Source organism: Aulonocara stuartgranti (assembly GCF_965226115.1).
Source record: "Aulonocara stuartgranti genome assembly, chromosome: 6".
Taxonomy (NCBI): Eukaryota; Metazoa; Chordata; class Actinopteri; order Cichliformes; family Cichlidae; genus Aulonocara; species Aulonocara stuartgranti.
This window is the reverse complement of record NC_138944.1, coordinates 33,336,498-33,362,245: the sequence shown is the minus strand read 5'-3', so window position 1 is coordinate 33,362,245 and position 25,748 is coordinate 33,336,498. Positions and strand designations below refer to the sequence as shown.

Here is a 25,748-nt window from a genome sequence, read left to right as displayed (position 1 = left end):
GCTAATGCCATTTTTACTGTGTCCCCCTTTCACTTTTATCAGTGTCAGGTGAAACGAGGGGCGTGACGGTTTGGCTTGCGCTCTCTCGCCACCATTAGTACCTTTGCTCACTCGACCGCTCCCGACTTTTGGCTCGGTTTTGTTAAATATTGTGAAACTTAGGTAAACTTTGTAGCCTGTCTGCATCTCCAGTTCACCATGGCTCTCCAAGCCACCGCTCTGGTCACCTCTAAGTGGCTGGCTCAGGCTGTAAAGGTCCAGGGGAAAATGCGGGTCTTGGACACTTCGTGGTATTTGCCCAAACTGCGGAGAAACGCAAAGACCGAGTTCAAGAAGAAGCATGTGCCGGGAGCAGCTTTCTTTGACATTGACCAGTGCTGTGATAAAACCTCTCCTCTGGACCATATGTTGCCGTCAGAGGACTATTTTGCGGAATACGTCGGGAAATTGGGAATAGAAAACGACACGCACGTCGTGGTCTACGATGGCAGCGAGTTCGGGGCGTTCTCGGCGCCCCGCGTGTGGTGGATGTTCCGAGTGTTCGGGCACAGTGCGGTCTCTATGCTCAATGGGGGGCTCAGGAACTGGGAGCTGGAGGGTCGACCTGTGAGTGACCGGTACGTCAGACCCACAGCGACCGAGTTCAAAGCCTCTCTGAACCGCTCGTGGATAAAAACCTATGAGGATATCCTGGATAACCTGGAGACTAAAAAGTTCCAGGTGGTGGATGCCAGGCCCACAGGCAGGTTCAAAGGACTGGACCCTGAACCCAGAGACAGTGAGTAGTCTGCATTAGAGCCTTTATGATGGTTACATGGTTACAGTCCTGCGTGCCCCACTCAGGCTTTTGAAGAGATCCATTCTTCTCAGAACTTCATTACATTTTCAGATTACTGACACCCTTATTTCAAATAGCATCCTCAGACTACAGGCACACTGACATGAGGGGGCGTGTACTGTATCTTTATTCTTATTGCCTCTTGATGACAAATGCGTTGATTATGATTAAGATAACTTCACAACTCAGCTATTGTTGGGACACACTTGTGCCAGGATTTCCGGCCTGACTCATGTCCGTGTGTAACTGAAATACTTCTAAAGAACCCAACGTTACACTCTTTTCCCTTGGAAAAGATGGTGACATGCATTTTTTTATAGAATTTTTATCTTTGTCAAAGTGATGACTGAGTGACTCACAGTAACGTCCCACAGTAGCTTTTATTACGTGCATTGTTGATAGTAACTTTTTCATTAAAGGGTTTATAGACAACATTGATGATCTTATTGTGCCTGTTTTTAAGATAAACAGAATGATTGAACCAGTCAACTTGTTTAAGAGTGTTTAAGAATGACTGATCAAAAACTGGTTCGAGGATTGCACCTGGAGGCGGGTATCAATTACCAGTTTGAAATTCTCCAAATGTCTTCCTGTTGTCTGCGCAGATTTGTTTTTCTGGCAGTTGTACACTGCAAAGACTTCAAACTCATGGCAGTGGAGGTGGATAGACACACAAACGTGTCACAATAAGTTATTATTGTTATTAGGGGAGGATATCATGGCCCATGATATTTTATGTTATTGACCCCTGACACTCTTCTCTTTACTAGTGATGGGATAATTAATGAACAAACATGGACAATAATTAGTATCTTATAAAACACAATTACAGTTTGACTCTGACAGTGACGTCAGGGTGACACAGGTATGGGGGGGGGACAAGATAATGGTTTGCTAGTTCCTTGTACATAGAGTTTTATGGAGTTTGCTCTGGGCTTGGATGACTGAACAACACAAACATGAAAAGAGGTCAGGCAGACAGGCCGTACTTGGATAGCCCACATTTTAGCTATAGTCAATGAACCATACACACACACACACACACACACACACACACACACACACACACACACACTGCTGTACCACAGTAGCAGACAAAGTGAATGGTTAAACGTTTAGATGCAGCAATAGTCCAACCTTTGATCTGCTGATGTTTTTAAAGACGGCACTCAGTGAATGGACAAAACAGTGATAAGGTATAGATGTCTTATCCATATACGTCTCACAGTACACACACTGTTAGAGGGTAAAGCTCTGATGTGCTGTTACAGGGCTCCTCTGCAGGCAGAACACTTCTGAAAGCAGTTTGAGCAGTGACCTTTCTGACTGCTCTCTTAAAAAAAAACAAAAAAAACTTCCCTTTTCATTGCATGTGTAAATCCAACCTGGATTTAATTTTGGGGGAAACAAATAAAACTTTCACATGCTAAATCTGCTCTTCTGATTGACTCCCTTGGGAGTATAAGCATCAGTTTTTGTAATGTCTGTTTTCATATCAAACATCGATACAAACACACATATTTGTCTGTGGTAGTAAAAACGTAGCAAATGCGGGTTTCGCTTTCTTTTCCTCAATTCAGAGTTTTGCTTTTGAAACACTGAACCAATTTCCCACTATAACTGATATAGTCAAGACTAAAATACCGCCTGTCCCAGTGTGGTTGTGGTTTATTAACACCTGGCTATTTTTTTTCACATTTAAAATGTGATCTGAAGAAAACCCTTTCTGGGGTTTCGTCCACATGGTCCTTCTGTAGCCAAAAGATCACAGGGTTGAGTCATCAATGATCACATTATGTTCTGTTTTTTTTATCTTATATTTAAGACTGTCATCTTCGGTCATGGACTTTAACAGTCCTCTGACTCATGCCTCTCTACTGATTTATTCAGAGTCGAGTGCAGCTGAGCTGGACCAATATAACTTACGCCTCTTACTCTTTCTGATGCTAGCAGAGTGGAGATGGAAATGCCGTAATAAGAGGCGGTCAATACAAAGGCAGATTATAATGATTTGCTAATCATGTGTACTGTATAACAAGTTATTCAGAAATGGGGATCATAACAGTTTTACTAATGGCACTAAACATGTGTGGTAAAATTATTTGTGATGTAAAAGGTCACTCCAGGATTAGAGACTACATCAAGGAGGTGTGTAGCTAGAAAGGTCTAAAAAGTAAAGCCAAAACAGAAGTGCCTTAAACATGCATTCTTTTTAATGGCTGGCACAACTTCAATAGTAAGCCTTTACCCAGTGATTGTGCAGTGTCATTGGTTTCACAGTTGCTTGCCACATGTGGTTTTAAAACACCACAGTCACAATGATGAAAATGCGTCACAGCAATACTTCACTTACTAGTCAATGGGTGATGTCATAGTTACTACTTGTTACTTAAAGAAATGACAAGAAAGCTTGTCTAAGAGAGTTTGGGCTGTGTTGAAGAATAAAGGTTGTCTAACCAAATAATGACAAACTCTGTTTTTGCCTCATATACTGTATTTCCATGTATCTTTGTATGTGTTTCAATAAATTGCTGCACATATTTTCCATTTTCCCTGCAAAATATTTAGAATACAGAGCAACAGCTCAAGAATTTTACTGTAGTCCACATTCAAAGTGTAGAACATAATCCAGACTGAGAAAAACAGAAGGGATCAACACAGGGTTAGCATGACTTAAAAGCCTCACCAAGGCTAATCAAGATCTCTAAAGGTCTTTTTAATTGCATGTTTCTGTGTAACTGCCCATTTCTTAATTAATTAAGAGTACACATTTGCTATTTCAGATTATTTAATCATATTCTGAATGTATCTGCTCTTTCTGATTGACAGACACAGAGCCGGGCCACATCCCTGGCTCCATCAGCATTCCTTTCCACGCCTTCCTGTCACCTTCTGGCCACTTCCTGCCAAAGGAACAACTCCAGGCTCTGTTTGCCCGTGCTGGTGTGGATCTCGACTGCCCGCTTTGTGTCTTATGCGGCTCTGCAGTGACCGCGTGCCACGTGGCACTGGCGGCCCACGAGTGCGGGCACCCGGGGGTGTCGGTGTATGACGGTGGATGGTCGGAGTGGTACACCCGCGCCGTGCCCGAGCACGTCATATCAGATGGGAGAGGGAAACATTTGTGATAACAGGAAGGACCTGTGACCGATGGTTTTAGGCTGGATCACTTGTGCTGTTGTTGCTATTGAAGTTTGGTCATTTGGGATTTGTATGACTTCCTCCTGTGAAGCCACAGCCAGCAGCACGATAGCAAAATTTCCCAGAATGTCCAAAAAGCTCCTGTATTAATAATACACCACTGGGGATTTTTTTTTTTTTGTTCATCTTTTATATACTGATAGATGATTTGTGATTAAAGTCAACAATATGTGGACACTAAACTGAACTTCTTAACCCCGTCCCACCACCTCAAGTCTCCACCTGTTGGCAGCTCACGGACTCAAAGACACCTACACTTTGTAATCTTGTGTAATCTTTGGTAAAATAAATATGAACATGTTTATCGACGCAGTAGCTGATTAAAAAGGACTGAAAATAGACAAAGAGCAGAGTCTCCTTTGTTAGGTTCTTACAATAATGCAGTTTAAACGATGGACTTTTGACTTGTTGACTGATTAGAGCCTAAGGATAGTGATGTTTTTCTGTTTGTTTTTGGGGGGTTTTCTGCTTCCAAAGTCAGATATCCTGAGAAGTTTGTGTCTAAAGAAAAAATAAATTAATATATCATCATGATTGCTACTGTCTCATGTCATGTTACACATTGCCAATTACTGTACAGCATTTTAGAAGACTCTTTTTCTGTGGTGGCTTAAAATGATTTCAGTGATGCAATGTTGATGCTAAAAATATTGCTTTTAATATAACAAGTAAATCACTTTTGCCATATACAATAATCATTTCTTGAGTAAAGTTCAGCATGAACAGATATAAAATAGACTTGCACTAAAGGAAACAAAAAGGTGGCATCAAAACCCACTTTGCTGTGACGTAGTGATAGTCACACGTATTACACGTAAGGCATTTTTCCACTGCATAGCAAAGGGGTTGCTGTACATAAGTTGAAATGTTAAAGCTGACCTGTGACAAGGAAGTGAGACTCAAATGTCCTCTCTTCCTCTTTCGCATTAAAAAAGCCTTTTGCTTTTTCTGAGCAGTATAGTTGTACATGTGTCACCGAGAGGACATGTTCATTATTTGTGCTGTTGCAGTGTGGGAGTAGTCACCCTGTCCTGGCTCTTAACTGGTGAGTGTGGTGCTCTGATAAAAGATTTCTGTTATCTTGCTGTGAACATGAGCTCCTTTGGGAAAGTTGTTGGTGATAACTTAGAACAGCAGTGAAGTCCCAAGATAATCTCTTGGTTTGTTTTTTATGTCATAAATAATTGGGGGTTTTTACATTTTAAGTTTAATTTTATTTTATTTCAGAACACAACATAAATTCTAGTTAGACTAAAAACAAATAAAAATACTAACAATAAGAAAAAGCTCGCTTGTTTTAACACTGATTATATTTTCAGGGCTTTGATGTGAAGTTATCTTTGTGAAGTTAATATTTATCCCTTTCCACTTTATAATAACCAACATTAAATGCCATTTGAGTTTGTGTTTCTAAAGCTTCCACTCGAGGGCAGCACTACACTAGAGTTTTAAACCTTGGCATTCAGCACTGTTGTATAATAGGAGCTCAGGTGAAATAGTCTGAACATTTAATCATGAGTATTTTTAATTAGTTTCTCTGAGCAGCTTTGCTGAGCACCTGCATCTACACACAGAGTTGTCTCAGGATTGTATCCACTTGAAAAATGTGTTACTTTGTATAAAAAATGGCTTTAATTCTTAAATAATTCTTGTTAAAGTGTTGTCGTAAATCTCACCCAAACGGTCGCAGCAGATGGCTGCCTCGCCCTGAATCTGGTTCTGCTGGAGGTTTCCTCCTGTTAAAAGGGAGCTTTTCCTTCTCACTGTCGACAAGTGCTTGCTATTTGGGGGTCATGTTATTGTTGGGGGCTTCGCTCTATCATTATAGTGGCCTTACATCACAATAAAAAGTGCTGTGAGGGAACTGTTATTTTGATTTGGTACTATGTAAATAACATTGAACAGAATTGAAACTGACATTGTTAAAAAACTTGTGGAACAGTGAAGCATTTACTCGTCAAACAGTAAATGAAGGTTTTTCTTCAAGAACATCTCCAACATTTTGACATTTATTAAGTATCTTTTGGTTAGTTACATAATTAAATTCATATTACGATCATTTATTTGTCTATACATAACTATTAATGTACAGTTGGTGATCTTAACTTGGCTTTAATGTCCTTTATGAGTCTAATGGGCACCATAACTTATATAAATCACGTTTTAAATAAATGTTGGAACTTGTCATTAAGACCCATCAGGAAAGTGTTTCCTCAGGTCTTTTTTTCTTTAGAGTTCAAGGCTTTTTTGAAACTAGAGTCTTGAGATATTTCCATCTCTGGTTGGTCTCTTGCTGTTAGCTGTTTTTAGCATGCTATTGATGCTTAGAGAGATCTAATGTTCTGTTCGCAGCAGTGCAAAGGCAGACATCACAGACAGAAAAATAATATAAAAGATAAAGTTGTAAAAACACTTTACAAACTGTTCCTTTTTTCATCCGTCTCAGAAATGCATGATTTAGAAAGTAAAAATACAACATAATCGTATTTTTTTCCTTAAAATGTCAAGCATCATGGACAAATGACATTACATAGCAGTCAACAGTAGTTACAAAAGGTGCAATGAGCAATCAGCTAATACCCGCCACAAGATGTCACAACAGTACAAAATATTAGTATAATATTATAATATATACGACTATAATATTAGTTATAATATATGCAATGTGCTAAGAAGTGAAGAGTGTGCTGAGAAGATTAAAGGAATACTTTAAGAAGCTAATGAATGTAAAAAACGAGAGCCAGAGGGGGACGGAAAGTGGATAGTTAGCCAATGAGGAAGTGCAGAGGATTAGTAGCAAGGAAGTGAGGCAGCTCTAGAAGAGTGGAAAGGCAGTTAATCCAGATGACATACAGTGGAGGTTTGGATGTTTCTAGGAGAGAGGGCAGTGGACTTTTTAACTAGATTGTTTAACACAATCCTGGAGATTGAGAGGACCCATGAGTAATGGAGAAGAAGTACACATCTTCTTCATTACTTTCCAAGAACAAAGATGATGTGAAAAGCTGTAGCGGTATGGCTTCATGCTGTGAAAGAGCACTTCAGGTGTAATGTTTGCTTTAAGAGTGTTGCTGGGTGGGCACTGGTTTAGCATAGTTGGATGAGCAGGCGACCATGTGCTGCACGTCTCCCCCTCTGTCTCTTTTTGCGTTCCTGTCAGTCTTCACTGTCTCCATCTAATAAAGCCAGAAAAAGGCCAAAAAATATTTTTTTTAAAAAGTGTTGCTGGAACATCAAAAAGGGGTTGCAGTGTCTTCATGGATCCAGAGAAAACATATGATAGGGCGCCTGAGGTAGTGTGTTAGGAAATCAGAAGTGTATGTGAGTGTGGCGCAAGACATGCAGGACGCCAGCGAGACAGTGGGTTAGGTGTGTGGTAGAAGTGCCAGATGAGTTCAAGGTGGGTATGGGATTACATCAGGGTTTGACTTTGAGTCCTTTCCTGTTTTTGATGGTGATGGACAGCCTGACAGGTGAAGTCAGGCAAGGGTCTACGTGGACTAACAATGCTTACTGATGATATTTTGCAGTGGCGAGAAGGTAGCAGAGAGCCTGGACATGTGGAGGTTTGCACTGGAGAATAGAGGAATGAAAGTCAGTAGAAGATAGAATACATGAGTGAGAATGAGAGGGATACAGGTGGAACGGTAAACATGCAACTAGCACAGGTGGTGAAGGTGGGGTCAACCATCCAAAGCCTCATATAGTAGACAACAGAGGTGAAGAAGAGAGTGCAGCGGGTGGAGATGAGGGTCAAGGTTGATGTGTGACAAGAGTGAATGGAAAGATTTCCCGTGTGGTGGTGAAACCTGCTATGATGTATGGTTTGGAGACGGTGGCACTGACAAAAAGGCAGGAGGCTGACGTGGAGGTGGCAGAGTTGAAAATACCAAGATGTTTTACTAAGAGGATGGACAGAATTGAAAATGAGTACATGAGAGGTATAGCTCATGTTGAAAATCATTTTTGGAGGGGTTAAAGGTTTTATTCAACCCCTCATGAACAAAATGTATTGCCTAAACCTTTTATACATGTCTGGCCAGGTTCTAGTAAGTTATGCACAAGTTGGCTTCTTGTATATCCTGTGTGCTGTGGCTTAAAAGCCCCCCTAATCGTGAGACTGGCCTACTTTTTGGTGATCTGCTTGTGTGTGCCTGACGTGTCACAGCACGGGATTAATATTTGTTTTGGTGTCTGTGTTAAAATATTGTCTTTAACACTTTCTCACCTGTGAGGCCCAGTTCGGTCAGATTTAGGCTGTCTATTTTCATCTGCTGTGTGCAGCTGGATGTGGTACTTGCAACGGTGGCATATTTAAAAAAAAGTAAGACACTCTAGCACACGTGCACACTTCAGCACCTCTAATTTCAAGTCCTTTCCCAAACTGATAGCATTTCACCAGCAGTGGATAGTTGTGTATTAACTGGGCACAGTCACTTTTTTGTAGTATAGACTGTTCTGCCACTTATATCGTGCCTCCAGGAAACTGCAGAGGGATGATTGCCGTGTGAGTGCATGCACACGAGAACAAAACTAAATTTAGGACAGTGATGTGTTGTATTACTCAGTAACGGGTAAATGCATTACAGTAACAACAACACTGCTTTTTACCCACAGAAAAACCAGGTAGGATGACAAATAGAGGTTTTCACAATTAACCAATAAGCTTATTTAGTAAGCCAGCTGTTTCCCCCATTCTCAGCCTTTCTCACTTGCTAAGCTAACCTTCATATTTCTTATGTAAACATATGAGATATCGAACTTTCCATCAAACTCTCAGTAAGAAAGCACATTTCCCAACTAATCATTTAACCTGGCCCTAAAAAGAGTTGACTCTGAATTTCAGTTAGCAAAGCAAACAAAACAGAGGCATGAAATTATAGTTTCTGCACTAGCATATTACTTTTACTTCTTACCAAGTCATAGTATTTTTAACAAATAATAGAAACTCAGTGCAAAGGGAACAGAAAGTGTTTATGCGAACATAGAAAAAGGGGTTTTCACCATGTTTCACATTTCTTGACACGCTGATTGAATGTCACCGAGTTACAACCCCAAGGGAAACCACAGCACCGCAGCCTCTTCTTTTCTCAGAAAATTTTCCAATACGTCACTAGAGGCAAGACGGCAAAACTTTAGTCAAAGAAATGTTTAGGGTACACGGCCTGAATAACCCTACAGACATGGAAATGACAGCACGCTGAACAACTCTGGAACGGTAAGTTCAATTTTTACTTGGTTTACTTGGTCTTTTCTAAGAGAGATCAAACACATTTTTTAGTTGCTATGAATGAATGAACCTGCGGTGAAGAAAGATGGTGTTGCAGTGTGATGGAGAAAGTGATAAAGTCTACTCTGAAGCGAGATTAGAAGTGGCTGGTTACGTGCATGTGATGAATGGAAAAGGCTTTCTTTTTTCTGTATTTAATTCATAAAATCATAACAAGTTAAAGCTCACCTATTGTGTTTATGCAAGAGTTCTCACTGTATTTTCCACAATATCATTGTGAACAAGACTTTTCACAGTTATATTGTAATTGTAATATATTCTGCACTAAAGATCACCTAAAAGGTCCAAGTAGACAGAAATATATTTAGATATAAAAACTAGTCCCAGTAAGATACCTAATGCTGTCTTTTTAATAAAAACGCTAACTCGGAAAGGTGCACTTTAAATGGCACAGGAAAATAGGTGGGGGGCTGAGGCAGGGGGAGGTGGCAGAATAGCAAAGACACAAAATAGTGTGGAGGAGCGAGAGAAGGAAAGGACGCCAGAGTTAAAGGGTTTCTAAAAGGACATGTGGATAGTTTTGTCAAATAAACAAAAGTTGTCCATGCACACAACAGCTTTTTTGGGGGTTGCAGTTTGAAATGTGTCAGCATGCTAACAAGCAAGTTTATCATGTTGATTTTACACATAAACAGTATTAAACAAATTGAAATTCAGACATTTCACAAAGCTCGTGGTAAGCTGTAAACACCCAAATTTCTGCCTGCCAGCAGCATTAGAGGAAACAGCTCAGGGGATTTATTGTATGTCTGTACAAAATTATGTGTCCCTGCATGCTCAACAGTCATACTGCTGCTGCCGCTGTTGTTTCGGGATACGCCTACTCCTAGACTGCGACTATGATATGCTAATTTATCCCACCTTCAACCCTTTCAGTTAAGAATTCAAGCCATAGCGGCATAATCAATCCAACCATCTCATTTCCAAGTATCTGATCACATAAAAACTACTTGGCAGATTCTTGTCTCTGACATCATAATAATAACGATACTTCAATTAATCACTTACAGTAAACAAGACAAGGTTCCACCAACTGACAACCATGCTCATTTTAGCTACTTATAGTCAGAGAGTAACAAACATCTTTACTGCCTCTTTTTGGTTGAACATCAGCCATAAAAACAAAAGAAGGAAAGAAAAAATACCCAGACAGGTCAGCAACTTTCTGGTAACCACCAGTTGCTTAGGGAAAATCTGCATTTCCTGACACCAACTATCTAATGAGTGACATTTTTGTCAGTCATGTAGGTTGACAGGGTGGACCGGACTTTAAGCCCATGTGACTGAAGCTTAACATGATGACTATTATGAAGCAGTTTTGATCTGTATGCCCACAGAAATGAATAAAACATGTTACTCCAGCTCACCACTACTTGTGGTTTCAGAAACCGCTGCACCAGTAATTTCAAGAAAAAAGTAGTTCAAGAAATGAAGAGCAGACTTTCTGGATTATGAATGGTTGCTTTTTTTGTTATTGGAAACAAACATACCTTTCTGGGAAGACAAAGGGGTTAGGATGTGGTTTAAGTTTTTAGTGTGTATTTGTATTCAGTTTGTGGTTGTTTTTCTCGTGTGTCAGTGAAGTGAGTAAGGAAAGAGAGAAAGAGACGAAAGAGAAAAAAAAGAGATCAAAGAGTGTCAACTTTTTCACTTTGCTGTCGGACCAGTGTAGGGGAAGTCCAAAAGTCAGTAGACAAATGATATGAAGAGAACTAGTGCTTAACACATGAAAAATGGTTCTTAGAAGGTAAAGTATTAAGATAGTGTCTGATAAGAAGAGGCAAGAAGAGGAATCTTGATTTTTTGAAGTTATTAACAAAGCGGGTTTTCCACAATTGGATAAGTGGTCAACTGACGCAAATCATTCAAATCTCCTGTTAGCTGGGGAAGTCTGTGGATTGTCCAGTATGACTTTGACTCGTATCATTAATCACATGACTTCAGGTTTGATTAAAAACAGACTTGTGATTTCAGTCTTATGAATTAAAAAAAAAAAAAAATCCACCAGAACAGAAAAAGTCTTGTTGAAGTCTAACCAAAAACAAACAATCCATCCATCTTCTTCCGCTTTATCCGGGGCCGGGTCGCGGGGGCAGCAGCCTAAGCAGAGAAGCCCAGACCTCCCTCTCCCCAGCCACCTCCTCCAGCTTATCCGGGGAACACCAAGGCGTTCCCAGGCCAGCCGAGAGATATAATCTCTCCAGCGTTTCCTGGGTCTGCCCCGGGGCCTCCTCCCGGTGGGACATGCCCGGAACACCTCACCCAGGAGGCGCCCAGGAGGCATCCTTGTCAGATGCCCGAACCACCTCAGCTGGCTCCTTTCAATGTGGAGGAGCAGCGGTTCTACTCTGAGCCCCTCCCGGATGGCTGAACTTCTCACCCTATCTCTAAGGGAGAGGCCAGCCACCCTAGGGAGGAAGCTCATTTCTGCCTCTTGTATCCGCAGTCTCGTTCTTTCGGTCACTACCCACAGCTCGTGGCCATAGGTGAGGGTAGGGACGTAGATCGATCGGTAAATTGAGACCTTCGCTTTTACACTCAGCTCTCCCTTCACCACGACGGACCGGTGCAGCGTCCGCATCACTGCAGCCGCAGCACCAATCCGTCTGTCGATCCCTTCTCCCATCACTCGCAAACAAGACCCCGAGATACTTGAACTCAGAAACGTTGGACATAATTGGACAATATTACTCAGCTGAAACAAGGCTGTCCATAAGACTTGGCTTTGATGACACTATAAGGGTAAAAAAGATGGTTTGTCAGAGTGGAAATAATTGAGGCTGAGGCATTCCTATCCAAAGTAATTACAGTGAATCATTTCATGCTCTGTATTCCATACACAACACCAGAGGTTACAAGTAGACAATTTTACATAATCCAGACCTTTATGTCTTTAAGAAATGCTTAAATGTGACTAAATGGACAGTTTCACCTGGCTTCAAAGATAAATATAGCTTGGCTCTGTCATCATAGCTATGAAAATGTGTGCAGTGTTTACTAGTGATATTGTTGAAGTTGAATAAAGGTAAGTGTTGGCACAGAAGCTCATGGAACTTCATGATGAATCTTTTGCATTTAAAAGACTCACCATTCTTTGAAAGTCTGTCTGAATGCTTTAACTGCAGAGGACTTCTACCCATGCAAGAAGAAAGAGTTAGCTGTGATTAAACCAAAACACCCACATCAAACATGCGCCTTGTTTGAGCCGTCTGCTACAGATTGATGTGACTGCAGTGCGACCTTTATAGATCTGGTAGAGTGAAAGGTCAGTTTCTACAGATTCCTCACACTGAGGAGCAGCAGTGCATTAGCGGTGTCAGGTAGGTGTATGTTGTCAGACCATTTGCATGCGGAAGATCAGATAACGAATAAAATATAAGCAGTCTCATATCATAATTTGACACAATAAGTAATCTACTTCATTTCCTATCCCATACTGGTGTTTCTCTTTTTTATTCTGGAAGATTGCAAGGCTGTTATCTTCTTGGATCACTACATGCAACATTGTCACCCTAGAAGAGCTCTCATCAGAGAGTCTCAATGTCAGGATGGAACTGATCTTGCTTTATGCTGCAGCACATGACTCAATCTAATAGTACATTTTAAGAGGATGTAGTTAGTGTAACTTCCCCCCCTCACCTTTTGTATCAACTGACATCTTGTTAATTTTTACACAAAGTGCCTCCTGTTAAGCTTATCAACTTCCTGACTACTAAAGCACTTTCTTGTAATGTGCATGACTGGAAATTGTATACTCCATTTATTAAAATCATGTAAGTCTGAGCTCATTGCATGCAATCAGATTAAGTTTTTTTTAAGAAGTGCCGTTAGCAGGAAGTGAACCTGTCAGAATAATGGAACATTTGAGTTCTCAGAAAAACATTTTGACCTTTATTAAACCTTGCAAACAGGTGACCGTAGAAGCACCAACATAATGTGCTTTCCCCTGTGCACGGAAATGGAAGAAAAACAGTAGTGTGCAGCGGTTTGGGCTAAAAAAAAAGGAGAACAACACTTTTTCTTCTTTTTTTTTTTCTTTTTTTTAAAGAAATGATACTGGCACCACAAATATTTATCAGTAAATGATTTTTAAAATGTTCCACTGCATTTTAAACTGCAGCAACTCATGGTATACTTGCCACGAACTGCCACAAGTGTTGACTTCTGCATGACACTTGGAACGTAGTTTGTTAGACAGTTATTCTATGGATTGTGGCTGAAGATAATATTTAGGGTTTTAGCTGCAGGTTCAGGTTTAGGTTTTCTATCATGCTACAAAGCAGAATACATGTTATGTTATGAATGTGAATCTAAACATGTAAAGAATCTACGTCAGCGCTGTGCAGTATAAACTTAATATGTTTGCGTTAATCACAATGAAAAGAAATGTTCGCTTGAATATCAATGAGATAAAATGCTTTTAAAAAAAGTCTTTACAGATAATACTGCAGTAAACGCACAAGGTGAAAGTTTTAGGTCAGGCTCTGGGTGTTTGTGGGTCAGCTTGCACTTGGCTGCAAAACCACAAGAACCACGAATCCACACAAACACATTTTTTTTTCATCCTGTTTTTCACAGAGTTTAAATGTCATTGCGGTCCACATGCAAAGGCAGCTGCAGCTAATACATTTATAAGTATTAGCTGTAGCATGCCCTTTGTGTGCATTGCTGTGCACGGTTAAAAATCCAACAGGCTGGGGGAAATGGCAGGCTGTAGTCAACAAACTAATAAATGATGATGAAGTTTAAAACTGAAACATTAACGCAGAAGCTGCCAGTTTTTACTTGACTGCATGTTTAAATGTGTCATCAGGTACTAAATTTAACCTTATCTGTCAGTTGAAAGAAATGATAGGAAGTAAGAAACACGTGTTGACATGCTTCAGATGCTCAGAAGTGAAGAATAATTAATCAGAAGTTCACATTTTAGTCTGGAGAGCAGTGCCGATTCAAAGTAAGATCCTCTACAGTGTTAATTGCTTGAATTGAAAAGCAACGAATTCAACCTTTTTTTTTTCCTTTTATCTGTTTGGGTTTGTGTAGCTGACACAATTATTATTATTATTGTTTTATTAAGAGAACTGTTTGATATTTAAACTGTATTTTATTAAATAGTTGTGCTGAATTCCAGTGGAGATTGAATGGAAACTGCTGACATTTTTGCACAAATGTGGGTGGGATGAAAAAGGCAGACTGTTGTATGTTCCAAAAAGGAAGCTGATGAAAGGTTTTGCATGTCTTGAGTGTGCGTGGCTGAGTGTAAAATGAGAATTTGACCAGAGTATTTCTTTTCATTACCTGTTTTAATGGCTGTATGAGTGTGGCCTTTCAGAAAAAACAGCTGGTCTTGTTTTACCCTGAAAAAGGAAATATCAATGACATTGTATTTGGTGTTGATTTTGATGCGTAAGCCTGATTTACACTGGAACTTTGTTGTCTCAAATCATCATTGTTCATTTATCCTGTTACTGCAAGAGAACAAATGTCACATTTGTACAGATGTGGAACCGCAGAGGAGTGGGGCAGGATCTGAAACACTTCTATTTCTGTTTTTCCATCGACTGCTTATGTTACAACTTATTCTTGATGTGTTTGTAGGCAGCAGTTTTTTTTCTATGTGTATCTCTGTCACATTGTTGCATCTTGTCAACCAGATGATTTAATAAACACTTTAAATTTATTTATTTTTTATCTGGGCAGGATGAGAAAAATTGGGAAGCAGTGAGCCAAAGTCTGGAGCGACTACAATGCTTCAAATCTTCCAGTCACTGAGCTTTGGAAACAAACCATCCCAGTGGCCTCAAAGGACTTAACAAATGGAGAGAAATAAGAAAAGACTTTCCCTGTTTATTCTGCTGCCTCTGCTGCTGCTCTGCACAAGTGATGAGTGTCCCAGGCTTCCAGAGAGTTAGTCTTTATTCCTCTTTATTCATGTTTAACTGATTTTAAGATCTGTTGTTTGACATATTTACTCATTTTCATTTAATCTCTCCTGTTTTAATTCTCACAGATCTCACTTGCTACACTGACTACAATAGAAACATCACATGTTTGTGGAACAGCAAATACGTGTCTGATGACACTGCATGCACCATACATGCTCAGTATAAAGCTCGCTACATGTAAGGACCTCAATCACAAAAAGAAAACCTAGATGCATAATACTTACAATACACGAGTCACAAATGTCATCAGTAACATCATCTACAGCAAAATCAAATGAATATTATTCTTCTCAGCTCTTACAGCACTTCCTGTCACCTAAAGTCTGTTGACATGTCCAGACCAGACCTAAAGGAGTGCTCCCTCATCTTTGAAATGGAATACACTGTGAGTGTGTAAACAACTAGCATTGTTGGTGGATACCCTGTTTATTAAAAATATGTTTAAAATCTGTAGAAGAGAGAAAAAAAGAATCATCTGCCTTTTAAGGTATAGACAGCTGTGAAGAATCCTGTGATGAGCATATGGCCAGCGGGACATTTAAAGCACACTGCTTTCCATTTAATATTAGAGTATCTATGTATGAATTTCAGGAAGTACAACTCCAGGATCAGGCTTCTTTTTTATTTTTACTTTTTTGCACATGAAGTGAAATTAAAGCTAATTATGGCCTCTGTGCAGACACAGACTACTGTGTGAAAATGCTAATTTCTCAAAACGTAGAAGCTAAACTGAGAGAGCATTCTGGACCCCTTTTTTTCTAATATGTGCGGGTATACCTGCACATATGAAATAATAATATGTCAGAAATGAAGAAGAAGCATAACTGGTCCCACCCTTGTGAATTTCACTCTGTGACACCAAGGAAAACCTCAAGCCTCAAGCATATATACATCACTTCTAGATTTACATCGAAACTATTATCTGTAGATTTGAATCAAAACATTTTAAATTTACCAATCGATTTAGATCTTCACTAGTTTTGGATCATTTTATTAATTTTTCAAAACAATTTATTTCAGTTTCAGTCTTTCCATGTGTTGTCCATGAATCTGAGCTGTGCTCATATGAAGCAGAGTCTAATCACTTCCTACGTGCCGTCCTGTCACAGTGAGTGTAATCTATACTACCTCATTGTTACTTACAATATGACCTATTTACGGAGCCCATAGAACATATTTGTCTGATTCGTGTGTGTGTGTGTGTGTTCATGTGCACACTCTTACAGTAAAGGTGAATCCTCCTTCGAAGCCAGAAGTCAACGTCACCTCTGTTTCCTGGTTGTCCGAAGACCCCGAACATGAAATGATCAACTCATACGAAAGTGAAGTGCAGTGGAAGCAGCAGGATCAGTCATGGAGTGTAAGTTTAGATTTTGTATCACAATGTGAATGAGTTTGGGTATGAAGTCGAGATCCTGAAAGTGCACGTTTAAATAGTGTGTACACATGATCCTTGCCCTGTGTTTGTGTGAATTCATAGCAAGAGTAAATAAAGTGATATAAAAATCTTTCTGTCTGTCAGGATCCCCCCTTTCAGAAAAAAGGTGACATTCAGTGCGAGAATGAGTGCAGGGCAGAGCTGGACCCAGACAAACTGATACAAGGCGAGAAGTACGAGGTACGAGTTCGTGTGCGGTCTGTTAAACCTCGACCCAAGGGAGCCTGGAGTGACTGGAGCCCCACTGCATCATGGGAGTCACCAGTAGGAAAAAGAAAACCACCATCAGGTACTTTTTTTGCCAAATGGCTCCAAAGACAAATAGTTTAGTTTAAGAAACTCTGCAGAGTTCTCTTTTACATTCAGTCCTGCCTTCTCTCATTTTTCTAAGCTAACGTGATCGGCTCTGTCTTCTGTTTCAGTACAACAAGGACACACATTTTATAAGAGCAACTAAAGCCCACAGAAATTCTGTATTTGTTTTACCTGATGAAGTCAGTACAGTCAGTACCATTGTTATTCTCTGTTTATGTAAATGACGTGCAGCTCCAAGATAGGAAAGTGAAAATGTGAAAATATGCTGATGATATGGCTATTGTTGGTCTTCTATAGGAACTCGAGCCCTAATGGTTTTGCTCAGGGATGCAGGTTGAAAGAAGGGTGTAAATTTCATTATTTCCTTATTAAAAATGAAAAAGCTTGTCTTGAATTACCCAATCCCCATGACCGGCTTCACTTTCTGATCAGTCTGTGAGAGTCATTAATATCTTTAAGTATCTGGAAACACATTTTAAGGACAAGATTTATTTTTTTTATGCTCATTCCATTTACAGGAAAGCTAATTGGAGAATATTTTGTTATTTTGTAACATGATTGTTAGAACTACCAGAACAATTACTGGTCGATAGCAGCCTTGATTGGAATCTAGTATCTTCAAGCTGTCTTAAGGAAAGCCTGGTCTATTGTTACTGACCCCAAACACCCTCTTCACTCTGATTTTGAATTAATGCTGTCAGGATGACGTTACAAGATGCCTCTAGCTAGCAAAAAAGTCTATAAGAGATCCTTTGTGTCAAAAGCATTTAATATTTAAAAAAAATCCATCATATACTGTGAAGTATTTCTATAGGTATATTGGAGTGTTATTTATGCTTAGGTTTGAATGTGGTCTGATTCCTACCAATATTTTTATTATGATTTTATTGCCTGGTTGATTTTTGACTTGGTGAACCAAAGACAATTTTCCATTAGTGTGGACGATAAAGTTATTCTATTCTGTTTTTTGGTTTTTTTGTATTTTTCAGATGTTCCTACACTTGTTGTGTGCATAATTACAGCAGGTGTTGTAGTGTTAATGGCAGTCATTCTCTGCACAACTAAAAAACACTGGTAAGCAAACTTTTCCAAAAATATCTCAATGTGCAGTATATTATGATTAGTTATTCTGGTATGATGTATTAAAAACAAAAAGATTCTTTTTGACAGCTTCGGTTTTGATTGTAATTTTGTTGCCTCAGGGTTTATGTAGTAAAGACAATGAAAGGTCAGCCCGTACCAGACCCAGGAAAATCCTCCCTGCAGAATGTACATTTTAAGGTAAGCATACAGGCTGTAGATGCGTCCTCTTTACTCTCTACTGTTAAATCATGTAATCAGGTTACAGTTTACAGTTTAAAATGAAAAACAATTGAAGCTGCCATTTCAGGGTAGTAAAAAATAACATTTGTGTACTATCATGGTGAACATGTTTGCAGTAAATGTACATGACTAGCAGCTATCGTTAGCATTTATTTTGAGCTGTGTGTCAGCCACATATGACTGTAAGTCGATGTGGCAGGCCGTGGCTTGCGGTGCCGTGCAGGGACGGCAGACGCACCTGCATGGCATCTGCAATCATGCCCCGCCTACTTAAATACTGTAGTGGGTCCTGCGTGTGCACAGCAACCATCAAGTATTAATAAAGAATGATTAAAATGCCACTGGGTCAGCCGTGGTCGTTTACAGTCGAATACTGAATCTTCTTTAGTTTTCAGTTCAATACTTTGTCATAACCATCTACAAATAAAAATGAGATAACTGCAGCTCATAAACAGACACAGCATGCAACATAAAAAGAGAATTACTGAAAGTTGTGCTGCAGACAGTCTAACCAGACAAACAAAATTGATCACCGATCCATTCGTCTTTTTAATCCTGGTCTTGAAGTGCAGACTGAATATCTAGTATATTTCAAATCTTTCTAATCTCTTCTGTTCTGTGACTTTCTCTCCTCCAGAGTGGGTTCTCCAGTGAATACTTTCACTCCTTCTTGAAACCAGTGGAAATTATCACTGTAGAATTAATCTCACCTGTGGATGCTGCTGTGGCCTACAAGCCAGATGAGAAGATGGTGTTGAACAAAGGCAGCTATGACTCCACCAGCTCCAGCTTCACTAACCCAAGTTACTCTGAGCTTTGTAGCCCTCCTCCTATTTCCTCACTCACTGCTGGGAATCTGAAGCCCTGTGCGGTTGACACGCCTTATGGTCCTGTTGGTACTCAGGGTGAAGGAAAAAGCGCAGAACAGGAAAGTGATGAAGCGAGAGAGAAAGAAAAGGAGACGTTAATGTTGCTGCTCAAAGGCAGCAGTAACAGTGAGCCAGTGCAGGTGATTTCAGACTACGAGAAAACTGAGAGGCTCGACAATGATCGATTTAGGCTCCAGAGTCTAGATTCAGGCATGTGCAGTTGTGAAGAGGTCAGTGAAGAGAGCATGGAGGCAGATAGCATCAATATGACTGATAGCCATGATGAAGAACCTGAGGCTGAGGAGGAGGGAGGGAATAAACAAAAGGCAGATTTTCAGAGGCTGTTTGGAAGCAGCGGAGGTGTGTTTGGCAAGTCTATCCAGGTTTGTTCTGATTATGAGCGAGTGGAGAAACAGCAGGCTGACAGCCCGGAGCTTCCCAGCTTGGATTCAGGTGTTAGCAGTGGGGGAGAGGAGCAGCTGAGTCAGGATGAGGGCATGGAGGATGTTGATAAGTCCACTGAATCTACACGCTTCCTGTTTCCGCCTCATCCTTCCAGTGCTTTACCATGCTCCCTGCTCTCTTTTCCACAACTGCCTCTGAACTTGCCTGGGCCACGACTGAGTCCAGCGTTGCAGCTCCAGCCAGGTCACATGACACAGGGGTTTGCTCTGATGTCAACAGGCAGGTCGGTGGAGCCCTCTGGTGATGGATATATGCCAGTGAAACAGGAGGACGGCTGAGAACAGACAGCAGGCTCAACTAGCAGGACAACATAGCATGTAGCACTTGGAGGAGTCATCACAGTCAGTCAGTTCTCAGGAAAATGTGACATCACATAATTCTTTCTCTTCTGCTCAGTTTTCAGCAACTTTGACAGTTTCATGAATGTATTTTACTTTTGTTTTTTATATATTTATATCAATATTTATGCCTGCTCAGAAGCTCATACTGTCACCCCAGAATAAAATAATTTGACTCTTTCTACAATGTAAAGGCTGCCCTCTCTGCCATCACACTAGCTGACCTGACTGACTCTAAACTGCGTAAATCTGTGTAAACTGTGGTAAACTGTGGTAAACTTCCCTACATGGACTAAAGTTTTTGGCCACATACATATTGAGCGATTTAAATCCATACCATGAAGCTTCCAGTGCACATTTTTTATCCTGATGTCAGTGGCAGAGGAGGTTTGGAGCTGTACAGAGCAGAGATGGGCAGTAACGCGTAATCCGATTACTTTTTTCAAGTAATGCGTAAAGTAAGGGATTACTGTTGCAAAAACGGTAATTTGATTACCGTTACTTTCCCGTAGGAACGCTGCGTTACTGCGTTACTAAAACCGTGAATGTCTCATGACAGTAAGGTAAGCAAGTGCGACGTTCGTGACAGCAGCTGTGTGCAGATCAACAATGGATAATATATCGAGTGCAGAAGAGAGTATGAGCATGCAGCGTTTAAAGCGTGGAAGTACTGACCTTACTTTAAGTTTGATTCCATAAAAAGTGACAAAAACCTGCCCCAGGGCAAACCTCCGCCTACGCCACTCTTGCTTTACAGGTGAAAATAGAGCAAAAGGGCCGCTGAGTCTTTGATTTTATTTATTTTCTGCTGTGTTTCACTTGCATCTATTTGAAAGACTGAGTGTAAACACAAAAAATATATATTTTATGTGCGGGAATGTGCAGAAAATAGGTTTAAATATTAAACAAATTTCTTCCAGTCAGAGAATGTTGCATATAATTAAATTTTTGCTTGATGCATAAAGTTAAAAGATTAAAACTAATAAAACAAGTTTTAAAAAGGGACCTTTCCATTTGATTACATTTTGTATGATGGATTATGTAGAAAAAGTAGAATTGGGCTGAAAGATCTATCGCTTTATCACCTATTCAGGTTGTAAATCGTGTTTTTAAAAAGTAACTAAGTAACTAAGTAATTAATTACTTTTGAAAATAAGTAATCAGTAAAGTAACGGGATTACTTTTGGGTGGAAGTAATCAGTAATTAGTTACTGATTACTTTTTTTTTTTTTTTTTTTTTTAAATGACATCAGAAACAGCAGTATGCGACATTACGTGATGGCAGAGCTTCAGTTCATCCTTTGTCTTTTTTTTTTTTTTTTTTTTTAAATGTCTGGAGTTTTGACCTCCTCCATACCCGCTTCACACCCTGGAGGACGGGGCTGTGGCCCCCCCACACTCCCTAGCAGATCATTACATGGAGAAACCTTTGGAATGCAAGCATGCTGATCCACACAGGTATGCACACATGGGTATTCACAGACGCGGACTAAAGCTTTCTTGGCTGCTGCCTCAAAGCACACTGTGCGCTGTCTATCTTGCGTGCTGCACAATATCGTTTATTATTTAGTAAATATTGATATCTATGACTAGCTAGTTTATTGTGATGGTGCTTTGTTTTCTCTATTATTATGTTACTCTTTGTTGTTTGCTGTCTCCTCTGTTTGTTTTTTTTGTTTGGTTTTTTTTTTTTTTCTCCATACAGGTGACCCAGGAGTTCTTTTTTTTTTTTCTCTCTCTTCCCCCCCCTTCTCACCGTCTCTTCTCCCCTTTGGTTTTCTTTCTTTCTCTCCCCCTCTTTCTCTCATTCATTCCCCCTGTCCTATTTATTAAAAAAAAAAAAAATGACAAAGGATGAACTGAAGCTCTGCCATCACGTAATGTCGCATACTGCTGTTTCTGATGTCATTTAGAAAAAAAAAAAAAAAAAAAAAAGATGTGAAAACGAACGTGTGTGTGTCTGTGTGAAGTTTTGATGTGAATCTGAAAAACACAATTTTGAAAACACTGGAAAGACCTGGGCCCTGTGCTTCGTACGTCGCTTACTACATCCAAGATCAAATGAAACATCCAAGACCAAATCATCGCGCTAACTCTGAGCTCGCTAATCCGGTTCCCCGAACACACCTGTTGTTGACGATTAGTATAGCTGGATGAAGTAATGTGAGATCACTGGGTGGCCCAACAGGGGCTACGCATCGATAGTAGAAACATTGATCGGCAACCCTTTGATTGGTCGGCGAAAATGTCGAAGGAGCGCGCTCGGTATTTTTCGGCAGCAGAGCAAGAACTCTTGAGTGAGGGATTTCAGGAGTTTCAGAGTTTAATTAAAACGCAAGGGAACACTGCAAAGGCTGCAAAAGCAAGGAGAGAGGGCTGGCAGAAAGTTGCTGACAAATTAAACTCGTAAGTAATTTAATAATAACAATAATAATGGAGTGGATTTATATAGCGCTTTTCAAGGCACCCAAAGCGCTTTACAATGCCACTATTCATTCACTCTCACATTCACACACTGGTGGAGGCAGCTACGGTTGTAGCCACAGCTGCCCTGGGGCAGACTGACAGAAGCCAGGCTGCCATATTGCGCCATCGGCCCCTCTGGCCAACACCAGTAGGCGGTAGGGTAGATTTATCATATCACACCATATTATCCAATATTATATTACATTATATTATATTATAATATGTTACATTATATCCCCTTTCACATTAGAGCCACAACAGGACCCACTAGAACATGGGAACAAGTAAAAGTGAAATATAAGAATATTCTACAGAATGGTAATATTTATCACTTATATTGCTTGTCGTCTCTTGGAAAGAGACCCTGGAATAATCTGTTTGTTTATAACAGCAACCAAGAAAAGGGCAGAGCAAAAAAAAAAAGACAGGTGGTGGTCCTGCACCCCCTCGTCAACAAGTTGGTTAAGTGAATAATACCCTCACGGGAAAATCGATATCTCTCTATGAGCACACTGTCGCGCTGAGCTAAAGGATCCTGTCTGTCCCGCAATATACGCTGAATTCTGAGGACTCTCCTTATCAATCTTGCACCTTCCGCAATGGGTTGCTCGCGTAAACGGACAGGATATGACTGCGACAGACTTCCCAAATCCACCTTCGCTTTTATAGCCGTGGTCTCTCATCTTGATTACACGAAGTAATTTACAATTACTACTCTGAAATATGAATTACATCTGTAATAATCACATACATGTAATAGAATGTTAATAGTACATTTCCCTTTTTTAGGGAATGACCTGTATGTATCTGTGTGAAATCAATAAAAGGATCAAGTGCTGCATTATCTTTAGTTACATTGATGTTATTTATTTATGGTGAAACAGTGGTGGAATATCGCTGTTGCTTTCGTATGAATGACGCGGACATACCTGCGTGGCCGCGATCTAATCCTGTTTACATAAAGTAAACCTGCTCCCCAGCAGGTTTACGCTTACGGCTCTGTTGCTATGACAGCAAGTCCCGGATGGGCTTCGGGGAACCGAACGATCCAGGATCACGCGAAATGGTCAACAATCTCATCCAGCTAACTCACTTAGCGCGGTACGAAGAACAGGCCCCTGAAGACACTTTTTCCTTTTCTTTCTATGCAAACAAAAATCCCCACTGAGGCTTTTCAGTGTGAAATTTTGTTTGTATAGAAAATACCTGTGCCATTTGTCTCTGTTGCCATCTACTGGTGAACATCACCTTAACACTACATCAGGTGAGATTTTCACTCTGCACAGCAACACAAAACTCTTTTAACAACACAAACAAACAACAAAATTAATACATTTTAAAATGATGTAGACAGCTCAAGATAATGTTAATAAAGACTCAGTGAAAACTGAAGTTTATCTTAATCCTTAAAATATGCAGGGAATCACAGTTGCTTATGTCCAGCATCACTCTGTTATTATAAAATTTATCTAAAACGTGGCCAGTTTAATGTCTTAAACTGAAATCACATTAAAGTTTTGATCAACTATAATCCAGCTGATTTTTTACCCAAAAAGTTAGATGCGACATATAAAAAGTGGGCAGGACAAGGCTTAAAGGTATACTGTACATTTTATGATAAGGGAACTCTTAGGGACTTCCAGTCAATAAAAGATCAATGCCAGTTAAGCAATAGTGATTTTTTTAGGTTTCTCCAAATCCAGCATCATCTACATAACTTTATACCCAAGAGAATAGATCTTTTCTCTCTTCCTGTTCTGAATATATTTGTTAAGGCATACTATGCGGATCCTGGTCTCAAAGTGATTTCTAGACTGTACAAGTGTTTACAGGAAATTAAGAATATGAATACAATTTACATCAAACAGAAATGGGAAAGGGAAACAAATATGGTAATTTCAAATGACACTTGGTATCAGCAATGTGCTCCGTTATACGGCATTTTGAGTCTGGCTGTCCGAAAGACTAAATGGCTCGGTGTAAAAATTCCATCACTAAATGACATGAAGTTGTGTATCGGTTGTTTAAAATGGAAAAAATTACATTCTCTAACAGATTTCAATATGACACATTTGTTGAAATTTGGGACATATGGAAACATTATATTTAGTCAAGGCGTCCCGAACTTGTATGACCCTCCATATTCCAGTATCTTATATTTTTGAATTGTTATGTACATATGTTAACTAGTAGGTACATCCCTTGCTTTTTGTGTTTGTTTGTTTGTTTATTCTTGTTGTACATGTTGTGTTTTATGTTCCCTATTTTAAAAAATGTATATTTAACAAAAGGTCGACATACTGAAAAGTGACTTTCACACACTTTAGAATTGTGCCTGTACCTCTGTTTTTGCCTTATGTTTCAATAAATTGCTGCACATATTAAAAATAATAATAATTAAAAAAAAAAAAAACTAAAACTGAGTCAGCACCAAAAAAACCTCGTATCTTTTAAGAATTTGTCCATAAACAGTAGCGTTGCTCTTGAAATACTGGGGCTAAATCCACACCTGAAATCTATGGGATTTTCAGTCAATACAGTATACTATTATTGTATTTAATAGTAAAATTTATGTAAAATGTCAAACATTATATGCTACCTAAAGGTTGACGTCACAGAATGATACTGAAATAAACAATCAATGCAATTTGAGTTTGTTTGATGAAGCTCTGGTGATAGAGCGTGTGCCTTTATTGTGCCATAATGTCTCCTTTTAAACTGTCCTCTTGCTCGTCTTTAGGATGCTACCTTCTTCACCTTTCCTGTTCCTTTCACTAAACTGCTCACTCTTGTTCTCCCTGCTCTCACTTCCTGTTCTGTTTAGTCAGCATGTGTCAAAGAAACTCCCCCCAAAACTATCAGTTTTTGATATGATTGATATATTTAACATATTATTTATCAACTTATTTTATGCACTGAATCAATGAATTATTAAACAAATACCACACTGTAGAAAATCAAATTATTAATGCACTAAGCCAGCGGTCCCCAACCCCCGGGCCTCGGACCGGTACCGGTCCGTGAGTCGTTTGGTACCGGGCCGCGAGAGTTGAGGCTCGGGTGTGAAATGTATGGTTTTCGGGGTTTTTAGCGTTATTTTGTTATTGTTTTTATTGTTAACTCGGTTTTCCTGGGTCTTTTCACATGTGTTATGAATAAATCTTCTTTTTTTCGGTACCAGTACTAGTTTTATTTTGTTGTATTTATCCGCGACACCTTAAAGGCCGGTCCGGGAAAATATTGTGGCGCAAAAAAGGTCG

General features: G+C 39.7%; 2 protein-coding genes across 3 annotated transcripts; both read left to right on the top strand.

Moving 5' to 3' along the window:
* The first annotated feature begins 39 nt into the window (after positions 1–39).
* LOC309709082 (3-mercaptopyruvate sulfurtransferase-like) lies at positions 40–4,573 on the top strand. The gene is made up of 2 exons (XM_082537538.1): positions 40–778; positions 3,668–4,573. Exons 1-2 carry the CDS (start codon positions 199–201, stop codon positions 3,964–3,966), a joined length of 879 nt encoding a protein of 292 aa, XP_082393664.1. The 5' UTR covers positions 40–198; the 3' UTR covers positions 3,967–4,573.
* A 94-nt stretch (positions 4,574–4,667) lies between these two features.
* LOC309709081 (uncharacterized protein) lies at positions 4,668–21,204 on the top strand. Of its 2 annotated transcripts, none has more exons than XM_082537537.1 (10): positions 4,668–5,084; positions 15,030–15,236; positions 15,340–15,451; positions 15,569–15,659; positions 16,295–16,382; positions 16,501–16,634; positions 16,797–17,001; positions 18,017–18,101; positions 18,230–18,308; positions 18,988–21,204. In XM_082537537.1, exons 2-10 carry the CDS (start codon positions 15,146–15,148, stop codon positions 19,960–19,962), a joined length of 1,860 nt encoding a protein of 619 aa, XP_082393663.1. In that variant the 5' UTR covers positions 4,668–5,084; positions 15,030–15,145; the 3' UTR covers positions 19,963–21,204. The 2 variants fall into 2 exon arrangements, with proteins under 2 accessions (XP_082393663.1, XP_082393662.1); XM_082537536.1 differs by lacking the exon at positions 4,668–5,084 and adding an exon at positions 9,135–9,257.
* The last annotated feature ends 4,544 nt before the right edge of the window (positions 21,205–25,748 follow it).

Excerpts from the sequence above, each read along its gene's own strand:
- LOC309709082 (XM_082537538.1), top strand. The coding sequence starts at position 199 with ATGGCTCTCCAAGCCACCGCTCTGGTCACCTCTAAGTGGCTGGCTCAG. Across the intron at positions 779-3,667 it reads GGACCCTGAACCCAGAGACA|ACACAGAGCCGGGCCACATC; the intron begins GTGAGTAGTCTG and ends TCTGATTGACAG.
- LOC309709081 (XM_082537537.1), top strand. The coding sequence starts at position 15,146 with ATGGAGAGAAATAAGAAAAGACTTTCCCTGTTTATTCTGCTGCCTCTG. Across the intron at positions 16,383-16,500 it reads CTACGTGCCGTCCTGTCACA|TAAAGGTGAATCCTCCTTCG; the intron begins GTGAGTGTAATC and ends ACACTCTTACAG. Across the intron at positions 18,102-18,229 it reads TGCACAACTAAAAAACACTG|GGTTTATGTAGTAAAGACAA; the intron begins GTAAGCAAACTT and ends TTGTTGCCTCAG.